The sequence below is a fragment of the Myxine glutinosa genome, chromosome 4 (genome assembly GCF_964187855.1).
Source record: "Myxine glutinosa chromosome 4, kmMyxGlut1.1, whole genome shotgun sequence".
Classification (NCBI taxonomy): domain Eukaryota; kingdom Metazoa; phylum Chordata; class Myxini; order Myxiniformes; family Myxinidae; genus Myxine; species Myxine glutinosa.
This window is the reverse complement of record NC_136264.1, coordinates 71,358,887-71,376,538: the sequence shown is the minus strand read 5'-3', so window position 1 is coordinate 71,376,538 and position 17,652 is coordinate 71,358,887. Positions and strand designations below refer to the sequence as shown.

Here is a 17,652-nt window from a genome sequence, read left to right as displayed (position 1 = left end):
AAAAAGGACACAGGAGGAGAAGCAGTAAAAAGGAGAAGTGGTAAAAAGATAAAAAGGACACAGGAGGAGAAGCGGTGAAAAGGAGGAGTGGTAAAAAGATAAAAAGGACACAGGAGGAGAAGCGGTAAAAAGGAGAAGTGGTAAAAAGATAAAAAGGACACAGGAGGAGAAGCGGTAAAAAGGAGAAGTGGTAAAAAGATAAAAAGGACACAGGAGGAGAAGCGGTAAAAAGGAGAAGTGGTAAAAAGACAAAAAGGACACAGGAGGAGAAGCGGTAAAAAGGAGAAGTGGTAAAAAGATAAAAAGGACACAGGAGGAGAAGCGGTAAAAAGGAGAAGTGGTAAAAAGATAAAAAGGGCACAGGAGGAGAAGCGGTAAAAAGGAGAAGTGGTAAAAAGACAAAAAGGACACAGGAGGAGAAGCGGTAAAAAGGAGAAGTGGTAAAAAGATAAAAAGGACACAGGAGGAGAAGCGGTAAAAAGGAGAAGTGGTAAAAAGATAAAAAGGACACAGGAGGAGAAGCGATAAAAAGGAGAAGTGATAAAAAGACAAAAAGGACACAGGAGGAGAAGCGGTGAAAAGGAGAAGTGGTAAAAAGATAAAAAGGACTCAGGAGGAGAAGCGGTGAAAAGGAGAAGTGGTAAAAAGATAAAAAGGACACAGGAGGAGAAGCGGTAAAAAGGAGAAGTGGTAAAAAGATAAAAAGGACACAGGAGGAGAAGCGGTGAAAAGGAGAAGTGGTAAAAAGACAAAAAGGACACAGGAGGAGAAGCGGTGAAAAGGAGAAGTGGTAAAAATATAAAAAGGACTCAGGAGGAGAAGCGGTGAAAAGGAGAAGTGGTAAAAAGATAAAAAGGACACAGGAGGAGAAGCGATAAAAAGGAGAAGTGATAAAAAGACAAAAAGGACACAGGAGGAGAAGCGGTGAAAAGGAGAAGTGGTAAAAAGATAAAAAGGACTCAGGAGGAGAAGCGGTGAAAAGGAGAAGTGGTAAAAAGATAAAAAGGACACAGGAGGAGAAGCGGTAAAAAGGAGAAGTGGTAAAAAGATAAAAAGGACACAGGAGGAGAAGCGGTGAAAAGGAGAAGTGGTAAAAAGACAAAAAGGACACAGGAGGAGAAGCGGTAAAAAGGAGAAGTGGTAAAAAGACAAAAAGGACACAGGAGGAGAAGCGGTGAAAGGGAGAAGTGGTAAAAAGATAAAAAGGCCACAGACCTGCAATGTGCGAGTGCAATGTGCGAGCAACAGGCCTTGTGCTTCGGCCTCATCGTGGGTGGATGTCACTAATGTTGAGAGCTTCGATTGAGGTAATGGCTGATGGTAAGGCCGAGAAGTTTAAGACACTGAATCCCTTCCAGTGGTTGACCATGGTAATAGATATATGGGTTCATTTGACGATCCTTCTGGAGCAACAGGATGACACTGTGATATTGTCCAGCATTGAGGGACATGTTTGATTTATCAAACCAGCATCTACGGTAATCAATTCCTGATCAGCATAGTGACGCAGCTTCTCTCTGCCTGTGAGTTGGATGGTGTACTGTGGTGTGACACAATGTGTAGTCCTCTGCAAAAATAAAGAGAGGCGTTTTCCATGGCATCGCAGGAAGTCAGACATCTGGTATGAAGGCGGTCACTATGGTATGTACGCCCATCTGGTATGTACACCCTACACTGCGAGCTTTGAAAGTAGAGCAAAAGGGTAGTGTGTCGAATGCCCAATGAGACTATTCTGACCACTTTCCCACCAAATATTAACACACATCACCCGATCCAAGGCGATATGATTCTGTAACATGAAATCTCTGATGGATTATTTCTTACAAAACGGATTGAACTGAATCTGACAATCAGAGTAAACGGTCAACCTTTCATCTGTACTAAATGGCTCTTCAGTTTTCCGAAGCCAACTGGCTTGCAGCTTTAGGTGACGTGACCACTACAGTTTGCATTTTCGACATTGTCATACATTCCTTTTTCAATTTTGCTGATACCGCGTGTCTTAATTCACCACTCCCTTTGAAGCCCGTGCCCTTACCGAGGTTCATCCCAAATGTTCTGTCATCCCAGACCATTGACAATCTTTACACATGTCGCATTATTTCACATTTCTCCATCCTTTTCAATTTACTGTACTTCTCCCAGCAGTAAACAACCTTTTGATCCGAGCACAGGCCACATTCTCAAGTACGTGCTCTTTGTACCAGTAGAAATGTTTGCGTTAACCTCTTTATCAGCTGCAGAACGTTTTCCACGAAGCTTGATGGATTTGTTTTCTTTCTTTCTAAAACCATTGATGGATTTTGTGTGCAGTTTTCTTTTGTGTCACTGTGAACTTAACAATAGCTCGGATGTCTGTTTCACTGAAGCTTTCTGCCACGGTACTAGACGCCATTAATTTTTATTACCGAAGCAAATCAGATTGCGTGAGAAACTTGATATTTGCCAGACATATCGGAAAGTAACGATACAGTAGATATAATGGATCAGCTATTTCCAAGGTTCCAAGTTTTGGATTCGCCTCTTTAGGGAGACCCGAAACACCCCTAGGTTGTCACTCGTGGTGCTCTTGAATGATCATGTCAGATCCACAATGATCGCGCACCAGCAGCACATGCATTTGCCAGCTTCAGCAAAATCCGATGAAGCTGATTAAAACTGAAACTATCCATTGTTTTGCTTTTGAAATGCACATACCAATTTGTTTTTGTAATGTACCTTTCTTGTTTCGTGATTTCGGTAGACATTGATGTTCATGTTGAGGCCGACAAATGCATCCTGCCAATTTTTGGCTTTTCGTATCACTACTTTATCAGTTGGTGTTCCTTTTGTCTTCTTCTTTCCTCCCGGGATTTTAACACAGCTGCACACTTGTGTGTGCATGTGGTGTACTTGTGTGTGAATATGCCAAACCATCTATCTGTGGTGTTTGTCTTTTCTACCTTTGGTTCCTCATTCTATAAGCTGTTTTACATTCCTTGAACAAAATACCTTGTATTCGATGGGAGAAATTAGGGATTTTTTCTTCTGGTTTGCTCCAGGAAACGACAGAGAAAGCTGCTGCTGCTGCTGCTGATAATGCCGATGCCATCACACAATGATTTTTTAACCAGAAATCTTTGTTTCTATTGCTGTCGGCAAAACAGGTCAGTAACCTGGAAGGGCCAGAAGAGGGAATAGAAGGACTCGAGGTGGAGAACTGGCTGGAAAAGGAAGCTCGCAAATGGGCTTCCAGGACCGCACGCAGCCACAAGCAGCTGGTCCACAGTCAGCGGGTATGTATGGCTCATTTCCCTCCAACTGCAGTTCTTGTAATATTTGTGCGCAGAAATCGGCTGCCGATGACATCTTGCTTGCTGACTTTCAGCATCGTTGAGTTCCATGTCGTTTGCACAGCATGCTTTTCAGAGTTGCGTTACTGTTCCATAGGAAAACTGAGATGCCGGCCTGGGATGGCATTTATATCTCACTGTTGTAATCAAGTCTGTGCAATACAATATCCATGCTGTATGTGTGTGTAGTGCATACACTCACTACTCACACCTTTAATTTCTACATTTATGTCATGGTTTGAATATGGCTGACAGGCCAGAGGTACCTGACTCGACTTTGAACCATCTAGTCTGTGTTTTATTTTCCAACCCGACTCCAGACTGTAATCTCGGTACTTCACAGAGCGTGGCGATGAATAAATCAGTGTGCCATCCTTTGGATGGGGTGCTAAGTCGGCTGTCGCATCTTCTAGGATTTGTCGTTTGCCGTTAAAGATTCCACAGTGCCTTTATAAAAGAGTAGGCCATTGTGTTACCAGGAACAGGTGTCAAATTCCTTTCAAAAACTGTCCACAGGCCTGGCCATTTAGTTTTTGAAATGTTAAACCGATCCTGCATGCTCCGTGAGCCGCTGACCCCAACCAATGAGGCATGATGATTATGATAATGATAAGGTGTGAATTCAACTGTGGGTAATGTAAGCTGTGACCTGTTTGTGCTGAAAACATCATGAAGGTAAACTTGGAGCAGGTAAACAAACATGACCCGAGGCTCCAGAGATGTGCCAACAACGAGTGAAATAAAATATAAACGCATGAAAACAACTTCAACTTTATTCGCGAGTTTTTCCAATCAAGAAATGGATGAACAACAACGATCTAAAATTGAATGAAAACAGCACGGAGTTTGCATTTATGTAATGGAGGGAAAAGGTAGTGGTGTATCAGATGAGATCGGCCGATCTGATCTGATGCACCATTACCTCAATATGGACATTAACCTCAAATCTCAAACTGCATCAGATCCTCTGTTTACCATCCATGAGAAATTCGCAAGATGAGGAAGTACCTTACCAGTTACCACCAGCAACAAACCAGCACGTTCACTCATTCAACATCTTTCGGTTGGACACGAGAAACTACCTCATTTGGACATAACAGCAAAATACGACGAGTACCATAAAATACAGAATGCAGCTGCACACCTGGTGACTTGCTCTAGAGTCTAGGGCTAGGCCATCCTCCCATATTACACACATTTTGTAGCATCTTCATTGGCTCCCTATCAAACAGAAACTGGAATAGAAACTCTTGATGATGACTTGTAAGGTAATACGTTATCAACTTCCAAAGTACATTCTGGATCTGGTCCAATCTCATGTGCATTGTCGTTCTTTTACTTCGTTCAAGCAATATCATATCAGACTGACTGGAAATAGGTCTAGAAGGTCGTGGAGGGATCGCTCTTTACTTGTGGTGGAACCTCGCCTTTCGAACAATCTCCTCTATTATCTCAAAGTTTGTCCAAGTCGAGAGAATTTTAAGAGCAACCTCAAGACTTGATGAACAAATTGTTTTCATTGAGAATGACTTTTGGTTGCATCTCATTTCATTTGATATTGTTTGTACTTGGAGGTAGTTTTATATACTATTGTAATCTAGCAGTGGTACCCAGTGTTGCCCGGTGCTCTTCCTATCCTGTTGGCATTTTGAATCAATTTGATTTTTTTTGTACACCGCACCTTTCCTATGCCGTCCCCAGGTGCTGCATAACGTCATTGCCGGGCACCGAAGGGGGCTCGGCAATGACGCATGCTGAAAGGGAGTACTCAGTTTTCACTCTGGTTGTTTTACACTGCACCTTTCCTATGCCACCCCCAGGTGCTGCATAACGTCATTGCTGGGCACCGAAGGGGTCTCGGCAATGACGCACGCTGAAAGGGAGTACTCGGTTTTCACTCTGGTTGTTTTCTTGCTTTCTTGTTTGTTTGTCCGGGCGATATCTCAGCCATCCTTTGAGCTAGGAAGCTGAAATTTCGGCACAATAGTGAGCAAGTCCTTTGTCCAAAACGCTATTTTTTGTTTTTTGATTAATCAATTAATTGATGAGTTATTTAATTATTAGCGATTAATTAAGTACTCATACATTTCCTTTCTCTTCTGGCCGTTATCTCAGGCACCTTTTGAGTTCGGAAGATGATATTTGGACATGCCAATGATAGTGATTTGGCTGTAAAATATATTTTTGATTTATTGATGAATCAATTAATCAATTTATCGATTAATTATTTAATTATTCAATGAATGACTAATTTTTTATTTTTTTTAGTTACAGATTCTGATGAAATGGTGGTGGTTTACGTGTTCTATTAGCGAATTCATTAACTATTTAATTTTTTGTGATTATTATTTATTTATTTTCATTATTAATCATTTATTTATTTTCTTTCTCATCGGGGCAATATCTCAGGCACCTTTTGAGCTAGGAAGCTAATATTTGGACATGACAGTGACAAGGTGACGTGGCCATAAAGGATATTTTTGATTTATTGATTAATGATTTCATTGATTAATTATTTATTGATTAATCAATTAATTATTTAATTTTTTATTAATGACTTATTTAATTAAATTTCTAAAAGATACATCTTCGGATGAAGCACTAGTGGTTTAGCTATGCTATTAGCCAATTGATTAAGAAAATATTTTATGATAATCTTTTATTGATTTTAATTATGCAATTAATCAATCAATTATTATACAACCTCTCCCTCCCAAGGCAGTCTCTATGAGCTGCACTGCGGTATTGCCGGGCACCGGAGGCGCCCTGGCAATGCCGCGCTGTGGGATATTTAATTATTTGGCATGGGGGCGGTGTACTTTGAATGTATCTTTCCTTGTTCTATTTTTTTTGTGGGGGCATAAAACACCTCCCTACACCCACTAAGGAATGGGGTTGGGGGATCATTTAATAATACCTTTCACGCAGCTACAAAGGCTTAGACACCAATAGAGCAATTAAAATAAAAATAAAAATTCCAACGTTTTTTTTTCTTTCAAAAATCCAACCAAAATCTTTTTTTTCACAAAAATCTGACAAAGATTTGTTTGACCATCTCTGAAAAAATGGCGACACATGCAGACACACACACTCACACACACACACACACACGCACACACACGCACACACACATACACACACGTTACAGACAGACAGGCAGACTCTCTTAAGGTATAGATTTACATTAGTTTAAGTTAGTTGTGATTAGAGTGTAAAATGTATTTGAATGATTTGTGACGCCCCGATTGTCTTCATTAACCGATATGTGTGCTGAACAAATATTAAACGTCGTCATTAAATTTTAACTGTATGCCATCACAAACAATGAGCAAATGTTTCTCACTGAGTATATACCGTGATGGCACTGTCTAACTAAAAGTTGATAAGGGTATTTTTACCGCCATGGTAACCAAGGTGCGGTTGAGGTTTCCACAAAACGATAGCCACACCTCATTTCCCACTGCGGTTTAGCCGCATGCACCACATGGGTGCTTGTATCCGTCTGTTCTTGGAGGGGTGTGGCAATGCCGCTGATGAGGTGCCCCCTATAGGATGGAGCTGGAATTTGGAATACTAGGGCATGCCCGTACTATATCTATATCTAAAATTATATCCCCCCCTCTATTTACATGAAATGGTTTGGTTCATGAAATGTTTTGGTCCATTCGCAACGCCAAAGCGAACGGCGAACGCTTTACATGAAATGGTTTGGTCCATGAAATGTGTTGGTCCATTCGCAACGCCAAAGCGAACGGCGAACGGCTTGCGAGTACAGTGACAATCCCCCCCCCTCTATTTAGATGAAATGGTTTTTATTAGTTTTAAAACATAGTTTAACGCCAACATAGCGCCAACATAGTTTGCAAACGTGAAATAAATGAATACGCTCTCAAATGTGCCATCCGAGGCAGAGTGTGTCCGCCACGTTCGGCACACGCGATAGCTCGCTGCTCTCTGATTGGTTGAATCGTTTTTTGGACATAGCTCGGTAAGTAATTGTCCGATTAATATGAAACCTTGAAAAGGCACATCCTCGGGTCCCCAGCAATATACCTGGCAAGTTTCAAGTATATCGGACCCGTGGTTGTCGAGAAACAGCGGTCACAGACAAACAAACGTACAAACAAACACACAGAGATTACTGGAATTATAGATAGATGGTGTACATTCTCTTATCAACTTTTATTTGATAAAACAAATTGTTCATCTTGTCCGCCAACGTAGACCAATGCTGGCATTCAACGAAACCAAGATACATTATGAGGTTTGCTGCAACAGAAAAATCATGTGTTGTTAAACAGTGAGGGTGGTTCAAGGTTAACTTGGATGTAAAGGGTGGTAAAACAGTGAGGAGGGTGTAAAAGGGTGTAAAACCTGGAGGGTGTAAAAACAGTGAGGGTGGTTCAAGGTTAACTTGGATTTGTTTTTGTTTTTTTGTTTGTTTTTGTATATTTTTTCAATATCGAGGCATGTGTAAGAACTAACATTAATCCCCAAAAAAACTAACGGACACATACAATATAAAATAACGGGAGTGGGAGACAAGATGGGGAGAGAGAGGGAAGCACACAAGCACAACATTTGAGAGCAGGGACATCGGGAGATCTGTGGGAGGGAGAGGGCTTGGGGGGAGGAGGCATGGGAAGGCCGGGTGGAGGGCGGTTGGTGGCAGAGGTAAAAAGAACACATGGACACAGCTAAGACTTCCAGGAAAGAAGTCGGTATTTCAAAAAAGTGGATCTGGGGTGAATTGAAGGGGGTAGAAAAGATCAAGGTTTTGGATGGGGGAAATAAGAGATGGTGGTGAACAGCTGTTTTAAAGACCCGGAGGGAGGAGTGGGATTGAAGAGAGTGAGGGAGTTTGTTCCAGAGATGGGAGAAAAGAGGAATGAAAGAGTGAAGGTGAGCAGAGAGAGTCTTGATTTTGGCAGTTTCACCAGAAGAAGGTTGCTGGCAGATCTCGTGCGACCTGTAGGAATATTTGGGGGACAGAGCACAGACAGAGCTGGGGGAGCTAGGCCAGAGAGGAATCGGTAGAAGACAGAAAGACCACCAACCTGCCTGCGGTGAGTGAGCGAAAGGCCCTCAGAGTTAGCTTAATCGCAGGAGATTCCAATGATTCTGAAAGCTTTGGTTTCAACAGCATGACGCCGAGCTAGGTGTGAGGCAGGAAGGAGCACCAGTCCAGAGGGGAGAGCAGTATTCCATTGAGCTGCGGATGAAAACTTTGTATGTGGTGAGGAGCTCAGAAGTGCCAAGAAAGTACTTCGCACGACTGAGAATGCTCAGTCGGCCAGCTTGGAAATGTGGTTTTCCCAGGAAAGGTCATGACAGATAGTGAGACCCAAAAGCTTGAGTGACAGATCTTCTTGTAGAGGATTGTTGAGAAAGTAGATGGGAGGGTTGTCCAGTCAGTCTTTTCGGAGAGACATAGTGAGGGTGTGAGATTTGTCAAGATTGAAAGACCTGTACCACTTGCTTGACCAGTCTGTGATTTTGTTCAGGTCTGCAGAGAGTGAGGAGGCTGCAGACTGCCGATCTGAGGGATGAGGTATGGAGCGGCAGAGAGTGGAGTCATCAGCAAAGAGATAGAGAGGATTTTCTAGAGAGTCGGAGAGATCATTGATGAAGACCAGAAAAAGCACAGGGCCCAGAACACTGCCTTGGGGAACTCCAGCCTGAACAGGAAGGGGAGATGGGAGAAATCCATTCAGGGCCACACGTTGATTACGACCAGAGAGGAAGTCCGCAAGCCATGCGTGGAGATTTCCATGGATACCATTGGAGGAGAGTTTGGTGAGCAGAGTGGGATGCCAGACCGTATCGAAGGCACGTGATACTGTATGTCAAGGGAGACAGCTCTGATTTCCTGTTTGGCATTGAGGACCTCCATCCATTGTTGAGACAGCAGAAGCAGCATGTCCAGAGTCGAGTGACCTAGTCTGAAACCAAATTGATGATCAGAGATCAAGCCATTGGAGAAGAGGAAGGATTTGATATCCGAAGCAATGATGGATTCCATGACTTTGCTGATAATTGGGAGCAGGCCGATTGGTCTGTAGTTGCAAGGATCTGTTTTTGCACCTTTTTGTGTAAAGCGGTGATGTTGGCTGATTTCCAAGCTGATGGCAGATGACCTTGAGCAAAACGGAGGGTGAAGAGAACAGAGAGAGGGTGTGAAAGTGCGGCAGAGCAGGATTTTAGGACACGTAGGCTGATGCCGTCTGGTCCAGTTGCAGAATCAGTGGCGAGGATTGACAGAAACTTTTCCACCTTGTCAGGAGACAAGGACACGGAGTCCAGGAGCAGCTGGGTACGACTGGGTACGGTGGTTACAGAGAGAGACGGGTTTGGGACACAAGACTTTGAGGCAAACACAGAGTTGAGGCATTCAGCTTTTTCATGTGCGGAGTCAGCTATGTAGCCATTTGAGGTAAGGGAGGGGATGGAGGGGGAACAAACACCAGAAACAGATTTGACCAGACACCACCAGGATTTGGAAGAGAGAGACAGGTTTGAGAGTTCACTCTTGAGAGTATGGACATATTGTTTCCTGGCTCTCCTGAGGGTAGACACACATTTGTTCTGGGCTTGTGAAAGGAAATGAGATTGCCTTCCGTTGGGTTTGCCTTCCAGGAGGCGAAGGCAAGTTGTTTCAGGGCAACTGCCTCACCACAAGATTCTGTGTACCATGCATGGGAGGAAGGGTATGACATCTGAAGACAAGATGGGATATATCTGTGCATGAGAGAGAGCAATTTACTTTGGAAGAATTCCCAGGAAGAGTTTATGTCAGAGGCAGTCGAGATGGGAGACCAGTCTAGATGATTAATGGCTGCTTGCAGACCGTGCCAATCAGCCTGAGTGAAATGCCAGACTCGTCGACGCTGAGGAGGCTCTCTGAGAATGGCCAGAGAGATATCCACTTTAATAAGGAAATGATCAGATGAACTGATTGGAGCAGAAAAATAGCAGCAGACATTTGCAAGGAAGTTTGTCATAACCAAGCCTAGAAGGGAGATGGTCCGTTGACTGAGATCCGGGTCAGGAAATTGACAGATTGTGTCAGTCCCAGTTGGTCGCAGAAGTCCTTTGCTGAGGTGCCATGGCTGGTGTGAGAGGTACCCACACCCAGCCAGCTGGAATGATGACAGTTGAAATCACCACATATGAGGAAGAGAGAGTTGGGATGAGTAGATAGAAGTTGGTCCATGTTATCAGACAGTGAGATGTAGATGGAGTCATCACTGTTTGGTGGATGGTACAACACACATATGAACAAAAGGTGGGAGCGAAGGGGAAGCCATAGCCAGAGGTATTCCTGTGGATGAGATGGAGAGAGGGCAGTGCAGGGAGAGTGGGGAAAAGAGTTTTTGATAAAGATAGCAACCCCACCTCCAGGATGAGGTTCAGCTCTATCATACCGGAGGAGGGAGTAACCAGGGAGAGATACTAAGGCATCAGAGACATCTTGAAGGAGGAAAGTTTTTGTTAAGCATATTAAGTCTGGTTTGTCAGAAGCAACCTTTATGGAGAGATCAATCAGGATTGAGCGAAGGCCCCGGATGTTTGAGTTGAGGTCCATGCTGTTAAAGAAAAGGAATGGGGAGCATCAGATGCAGGACAGGGGAGGGGAGGGGTAGGGTAAGATGAGGAAGAGGAGGTGGAGGAGGTAGGGAGAGCTGTTGATAGTGTGTCATAGATTTCAGAAGAGCTAGGAGAAAGGGAAGGATGAGGAGGACAAAAGGTTTGATGGTGATTGAATGAGGCACAGTGAGGTGTTGTTTGAGGGGGCAGAGCGAGGAAGAAGGTTGGAGGAGATGGAGGTAAGAGTTGGAAGGGAGAGGAAGCGGGGAGGACGCTTTGAGGAGGAGGGGTGAGAGGGGAGAATTGGAGAAAAATGGAGGGTGGGGAGATTTGAAGGGGAGGAGAGAGGGGGAGTTTTGAAGGGGAGGGGTGAGAGGAGAATTTAGGAGGGGAGGGGGGAGTTTGGCAGGGGAGGGGTGATGTGCGATATTTGAAGTGGAAGAGTTAGGGGAGAGTTCAGGAGGGGAGGGGTGATGGGAGATTTTAGGAGGGGAGTGGCGGGGGAGAGTTTAGGAGGGGAGGAGGGAGTTTAGGAGTGGAGGGGCAAGGGTTATATTTGAAAGGGATGGGTGATGGGGGAGTTTAGGAGTGGAGGGGTAAGTTTGGATTTTAGAAAGTGTTGGACGATTAATGGAAAACGAATATTTATTGCAAAATGAGTTTCTTGTGATTTTCGAATCAGAGGTCCGTTTTAAAATGTTGGAGGACGGGTGGAATGCAAGCGAGTTTAGGGAATGTAGAAAGAAAGAACTGTAAGAAATTGAATTTTTATTTGAAATGAAGAGATTTGGTGAGCAAATCGAAGACAACCTTGTAAAGAAGAAGAAGAGTGTGTTATAATATACAACAGAATACAACACTTCAGGGGAAAGTTTAAACATTTTAAACTAAACGGTGAAAACTATCTGGGGAAATTCGCTAAATGAGGGCATGAAGGATTCCTAAGGGGGATTAAGGAATCCAGAACAGGTTCAGAAGCAGGAACAGAAAAATAGGAGATTGACAGCCAGGAGAGCAGAGAACGAAGGAACAGGGAGGTGTATAAGCAAATGTGTTAGTATGGGAGGAGAGGCCTACTTTTTAAATTATTCGTTGATGTATTTTTTTGAAGGTTAGGTGAAAGTGGATCAGAGGAAGAAGGAGAAAGTTGAAGGAGTATGGTAAAAACTAGAATTGGAAAGGTGTCGGCTTGAGAGGATTGAGTTTTGAAGGAAGTAGAGAAAAAAAAAACGGGTGGGGTAAACATGTGGTCGAAGAACCAACGGACACGGGGAGAGAAGGAAATTAGATTATTTTTTTTATTTTTTTTAATTAAGTCTTTAAACAAAGGGTAAGATGTTCGGGGGAAGTATGTGGTGAAAAGAAAGACAAAGAAAAAAGCAAGACAGTGAGAGAACGAAAGTAAATGGACAACAAACGACCGCTGAGAGAAGACAGGAAAGCCTCGAGGGACCAGGCCTGCAAAATGCAGCAGGAACAACCAACGATTATACACAGGTATGCACGATTTACACCGAGATCTTATAGAAACACACAGTAGACACACACACCATTAAATAAAAATACAGTTTTGACAAAAATACAAATGGGAAAAATATTTTACTTTGATAGCGTGAAGAGCTTGGAAAAACACAACCTCGCCGGCAAAACCAGAAGTGGAAATCTCAAAAAAAAATTATTATAGATTACTTCTTTTATTGTAAAATAATAGCTCGATGTTGAAATTATGTGCAATTTTTTGTCAACTGTGAGAAGGTGATAAGGAAGTGACATCAACCCTGGTCAAAGCATTATGAGTAAAACCAATATGGCGGCCAACATCGTCGTGCGTGCCATGGAACAGAAGTGCATCATTTGGTGCATTGTGATGTAGAAGTAGGTCCAACCAGTTAAAGTTCTTATTCGTGTCTGCACCATTTGGTCACTCGCCTTTCACAAACTTGCCTGTTCCAATGTTGCAGTGGGTTCAAGATGATCGCCTGATTACTACATGTGAAAGCGCAGAACAATTTTATGCAAGTCTTGGAAGTGTGGAAACTATTGCAAGTTCCCACTTGAAATTCACTGAGGTAAATGCAAGGTGAGTATCAAAGGACCTCACGTTGTATCAAAAGGCAACCAGTGTGGTCATTGGCATAGGGCTCCTGGAAGACTACCAGAGGGAAGGAGATGATTTATTGAAGAAGATTTTGAACTTTGACGAGACCTGGGTCCATCATTTCATGCCAAGTCAAAACGACCCACGTAATTCCAGGTTCAGCTATCAGCTGGAAAGCCGAAGGCAATTTAAGGTTTGATTCAAGTGGAATTTCATGAGCGTGGATAAACCATCAACGCACAATACTACACATACAGTAACTTGTTACGCAATAATTTGGAGCAAGCAGTATGCAGATGATGGCTATCATGTGTGTGCTACCATGGTGCAATAAAACCATGCACTGTATTGCTCACCCTGACGCAGCAAATGTGGTGAGTACTACTCTAGCTGAGATGGTTTGGGAAATTGAGATTATCCTGCTACCGTCCAGACTGACTCACCTTGTGGTTTTCATCTCTTTTGTCCACTCGAAGAACATTTGGGGGGCATTCAGTTCACCACTGATGAACATATCAAAGCAAGTGTCTGTATGTCCATCTCCAAGGTTTCCACACCACTGACGTGTACTTTTTTATTTTCTAAAATATGAAGTCCATGTCAACCTTGTACTACCCTTGTCGCTGTAATATGCATGAAGCATTGGAAAATATAGTTTGCATTCACGCAAGTCCTGGATGCATTTCAAATGTGCCAGCATTTTCCTTGCAGGCAGGATCTCGAAATTGGTTTTGTCCGCCATGTAAAAGGGTCGACGATGGACGATGCTGAACAGTCCCGCCCCTCACCCATGATAGACGATACTGAACAACACCTGCCCCTCACCCATGATAGACGATACTGAACAACACCTGCCCCTCACCCATGATAGACTGTACTGAACAACACCTGCCCCTCACCCATAATAGACTATCTTGAGAATCCCCGCCCCTCACCCATGATAGACTATACAGAACAACACCTGCTCCTCACCCATGATAGACTATACTGAACAACACCTGCCCCTCACCCATGATAGACTATACAGAACAACACCTGCCCCTCACCCATGATAGACTATACTGAACAACACCTGCCCCTCACCCATGATAGACTGCACAGAACAACACCTGCCCCTCACCCATGATAGACTATACTGAACAACACCTGCTCCTCACCCATGATAGACTATACAGAACAACACCTGCCCCTCACCCATGATAGACTGCACAGAACAACACCTGCCCCTCACCCATGATAGACTATACTGAACAACACCTGCCCCTCACCCATGATAGACTATACTGAACAACACCTGCCCCTCACCTATGATAGACTGCACAGAACAACACCTGCCCCTCACCCATGATAGACTATACTGAACAACACCTGCCCCTCACCCATGATAGACTGCACAGAACAACACCTGCCCCTCACCTATGATAGACTGCACTGAACAACACCTGCCCCTCACCCATGATAGACTATACTGAACAACACCTGCCCCTCACCCATGATAGACTGCACAGAACAACACCTGCCCCTCACCCATGATAGACTATACTGAACAACACCTGCCCCTCACCCATGATAGACTATACTGAACAACACCTGCCCCTCACCTATGATAGACTGCACAGAACAACACCTGCCCCTCACCCATGATAGACTATACTGAACAACACCTGCCCCTCACCCATGATCGACTGCACAGAACAACACCTGCCCCTCACCCATGATAGACTATACTGAACAACACTTGCCCCTCATCCATGACAGACTATACTGAACTACACCTGCCCCTCACCCATGATAGACTGCACAGAACAACACCTGCCCCTCACCCATGATAGACTATACTGAACAACACCTGCCCCTCACCCATGATAGACTATACTGAACTACACCTGCCCCTCACCCATGATAGACTGCACAGAACAACACCTGCCCCTCACCCATGATAGACTATACTGAACAACACCTGCCCCTCATCCATGATAGACTATACTGAACTACACCTGCCACTCTCCCATGATAGACTGAATTGAACAACACCTGCCCCTCACCCATGATAGACTATACTGAACAACACCTGCCCCTCATCCATGATAGACTATACTGAACAACACCTGCCACTCTCCCATGATAGACTGCACTGAACAACACCTGCCCCTCACCCATGATAGACTATACTGAACTACACCTGCCACTCTCCCATGATAGACTGCACTGAACAACACCTGCCCCTCACCCATGATAGACTATACTGAACAACACCTACCCCTCACCCATGATAGACTATACTGAACTACACCTGCCCCTCACCCATGATAGACTATACTGAACAACACCTGCTCCTCACCCATGATAGACTATACTGAACAACACCTGCCCCTCACCCATGATAGACTGCACAGAACAACACCGCCCCTCACCCATGATAGACGATACTGAACACCGTCGCTCCTCACCCATGATAGACTATACTGAACAACACCTGCCCCTCACCCATGATAGACTATACTGAACTACACCTGCCCCTCACCCATGATAGACTATACTGAACAACACCTGCCCCTCACCCATGATAGACTGCACAGAACAACACCTGCTCCTCACCCATGATAGACTATACTGAACTACACCTGACCCTCACCCATGATAGACTATACTGAACAGCCTCGCCCCTCACACATGATAGACTATACGGAACAGCCTCGCTCCTCACCCATGATATACTACACTGAACAGCCTCACCCCTCACCCATGATTGACTATACTGAACAGCCTCACCCCTCACCCACGATATACTATACTGAACAGCCTCGCCCCTCACCCATGATAGACTATACTGAACAGCCTCACTCCTCACCCACGATATACTATACTGAACAGCCTCACCCCACACCCATGATAGACTATACTGAACAGCCTCACCCCACACCCATGATAGACGATACTGAACAGCCTCACCCCACACTCATGATAGACTATACTGAACTAAACCTGCCCCTCACCCATGATAGACTATACTGAACAGCGTCGCTCCTCACCCACAATATACTATACTGAACAGCCTCGCCCCTCACCCATGATAGACGATACGGAACAGCCTCGCTCCTCACCCATGATATACTATACTGAACAGCCTCACCCATCACCAATCATTGACTATACTGAACAGCCTCGCCCCTCACCCATGATAGACTATACTGAACAGCGTCGCTCCTCACCCATGATAGACTATACTGAACAGTGTCAACCCTCACTCACGATATACTGTACTGAACAACCTCGCCCCTCACCCATGATAGACTGTACTGAACAGCCTCGCCCCTCACCCATGATAAACTATACTGAACAGTGTCACTCACGATATACTGTACTGAACAGTGTTGCTCCCCACCCACCCTCACCCCTCACCCATGATAGACTATATGGAACAGCCTCGCCCCTCACCCATGATAGACTACACGGAGCAGCCTCGCCCCTCACCCATGATAGACCATACTGAACAGTCTCGCTCTTCACCCATGATAGACTCTACTGAACAGCCTCACCCCTCACCCATGATAGACTATACTGAACAGTCTCGCTCTTCACCCATGATAGACTATACGGAACAGCCTCACCCCTCACCCATGATAGACTATACTGAACAGTCTCGCTCCTCACCCATGATAGACTTTACTGAACAGTCTCGCCCCTCACCCATGATAGACTATACTGAACTGCCTCACCCCTCACCCATGATAGACTATACTGAACAGCCTCGCCCCTCACCCATGATAGACTATACGGAACAGTGTCGCTCCCCACCCAACCTCACCCCTCACCCATGATAGACTATACTGAACAGCCTCGCCCCTCGTCCATGATAGACTATACTGAACAATGTCGCGCCTCACCCATGATTGACTGTACTGAACAGCCTCACCCCTCACCCATGATAGACTATGCTGAACAGCCTCGCCCCTCACCCATGATTGACTGGACTGAACAGTCTCTCCCCTCGCCGATGATAGACTATACTGAACAGGACCTGTCCCCACTTCTCCCTGTTCCTTGTGTTACGTGGTCCTCCCGGTAACTACCTGGTCTCGGTGACCCCCGGACCGTGGGAGGCACCCCGCCAGAAAGATATATGATTTATACGCTTTCGTAATGCAATCAATATGAATTCCAGTCAATAAGAAACCCCACACCAAGGATCCAGAGTAATCAATAATATATTCCCCCAAGGAATCAACAATCAACAACCATCAACAATCCACAATCAACAATCAATCACCAATATGATTAAGATGGCCATCTTATATATGTGTGTCCCCTTTCCCCACTCCCGACCCCTTGGGTACTCACGACCCCTTTGGTCTCTGTCCCTCACAATGTCTCTGGGCCCCTCCTGACCAAGATGATGGTCGGCTTCTCCGCACACGGGCGGTTGAACGAACCCCTGGCTGACGTGCTCCCAAACGTGCACGTCACGTACCGGGAACAACGGTTGCAGCGCACACCTCCTTGCCAAGCCAAGCGGGCAAAGCAACGCGCGGCTTGTCCAGCGCGCGAGGCCCAAGGTGCGACCCGTACGCGTCCTTGTAGACGGTGAGGCGAACTGTGTAGGACGCTTGGTTCCGTGCACGAACCCACGGCAAC

The 17,652-nt window shown here is 44.9% G+C and overlaps 1 protein-coding gene across 7 annotated transcripts in view; it reads left to right on the top strand.

Moving 5' to 3' along the window:
- Positions 1 to 17,652, top strand: part of FCHSD2 (FCH and double SH3 domains 2) — a 216,853-nt gene that overhangs the window by 133,372 nt on the left and 65,829 nt on the right. For all 7 annotated transcript variants that reach the window (XM_068112523.2, XM_068112522.2, XM_068112528.2 and 4 more), the window contains one exon: positions 3,147 to 3,275. In XM_068112523.2, coding sequence (XP_067968624.2) covers positions 3,147 to 3,275 — 129 coding nt within the window. The remainder of the gene's footprint in view (positions 1 to 3,146; positions 3,276 to 17,652) is intronic.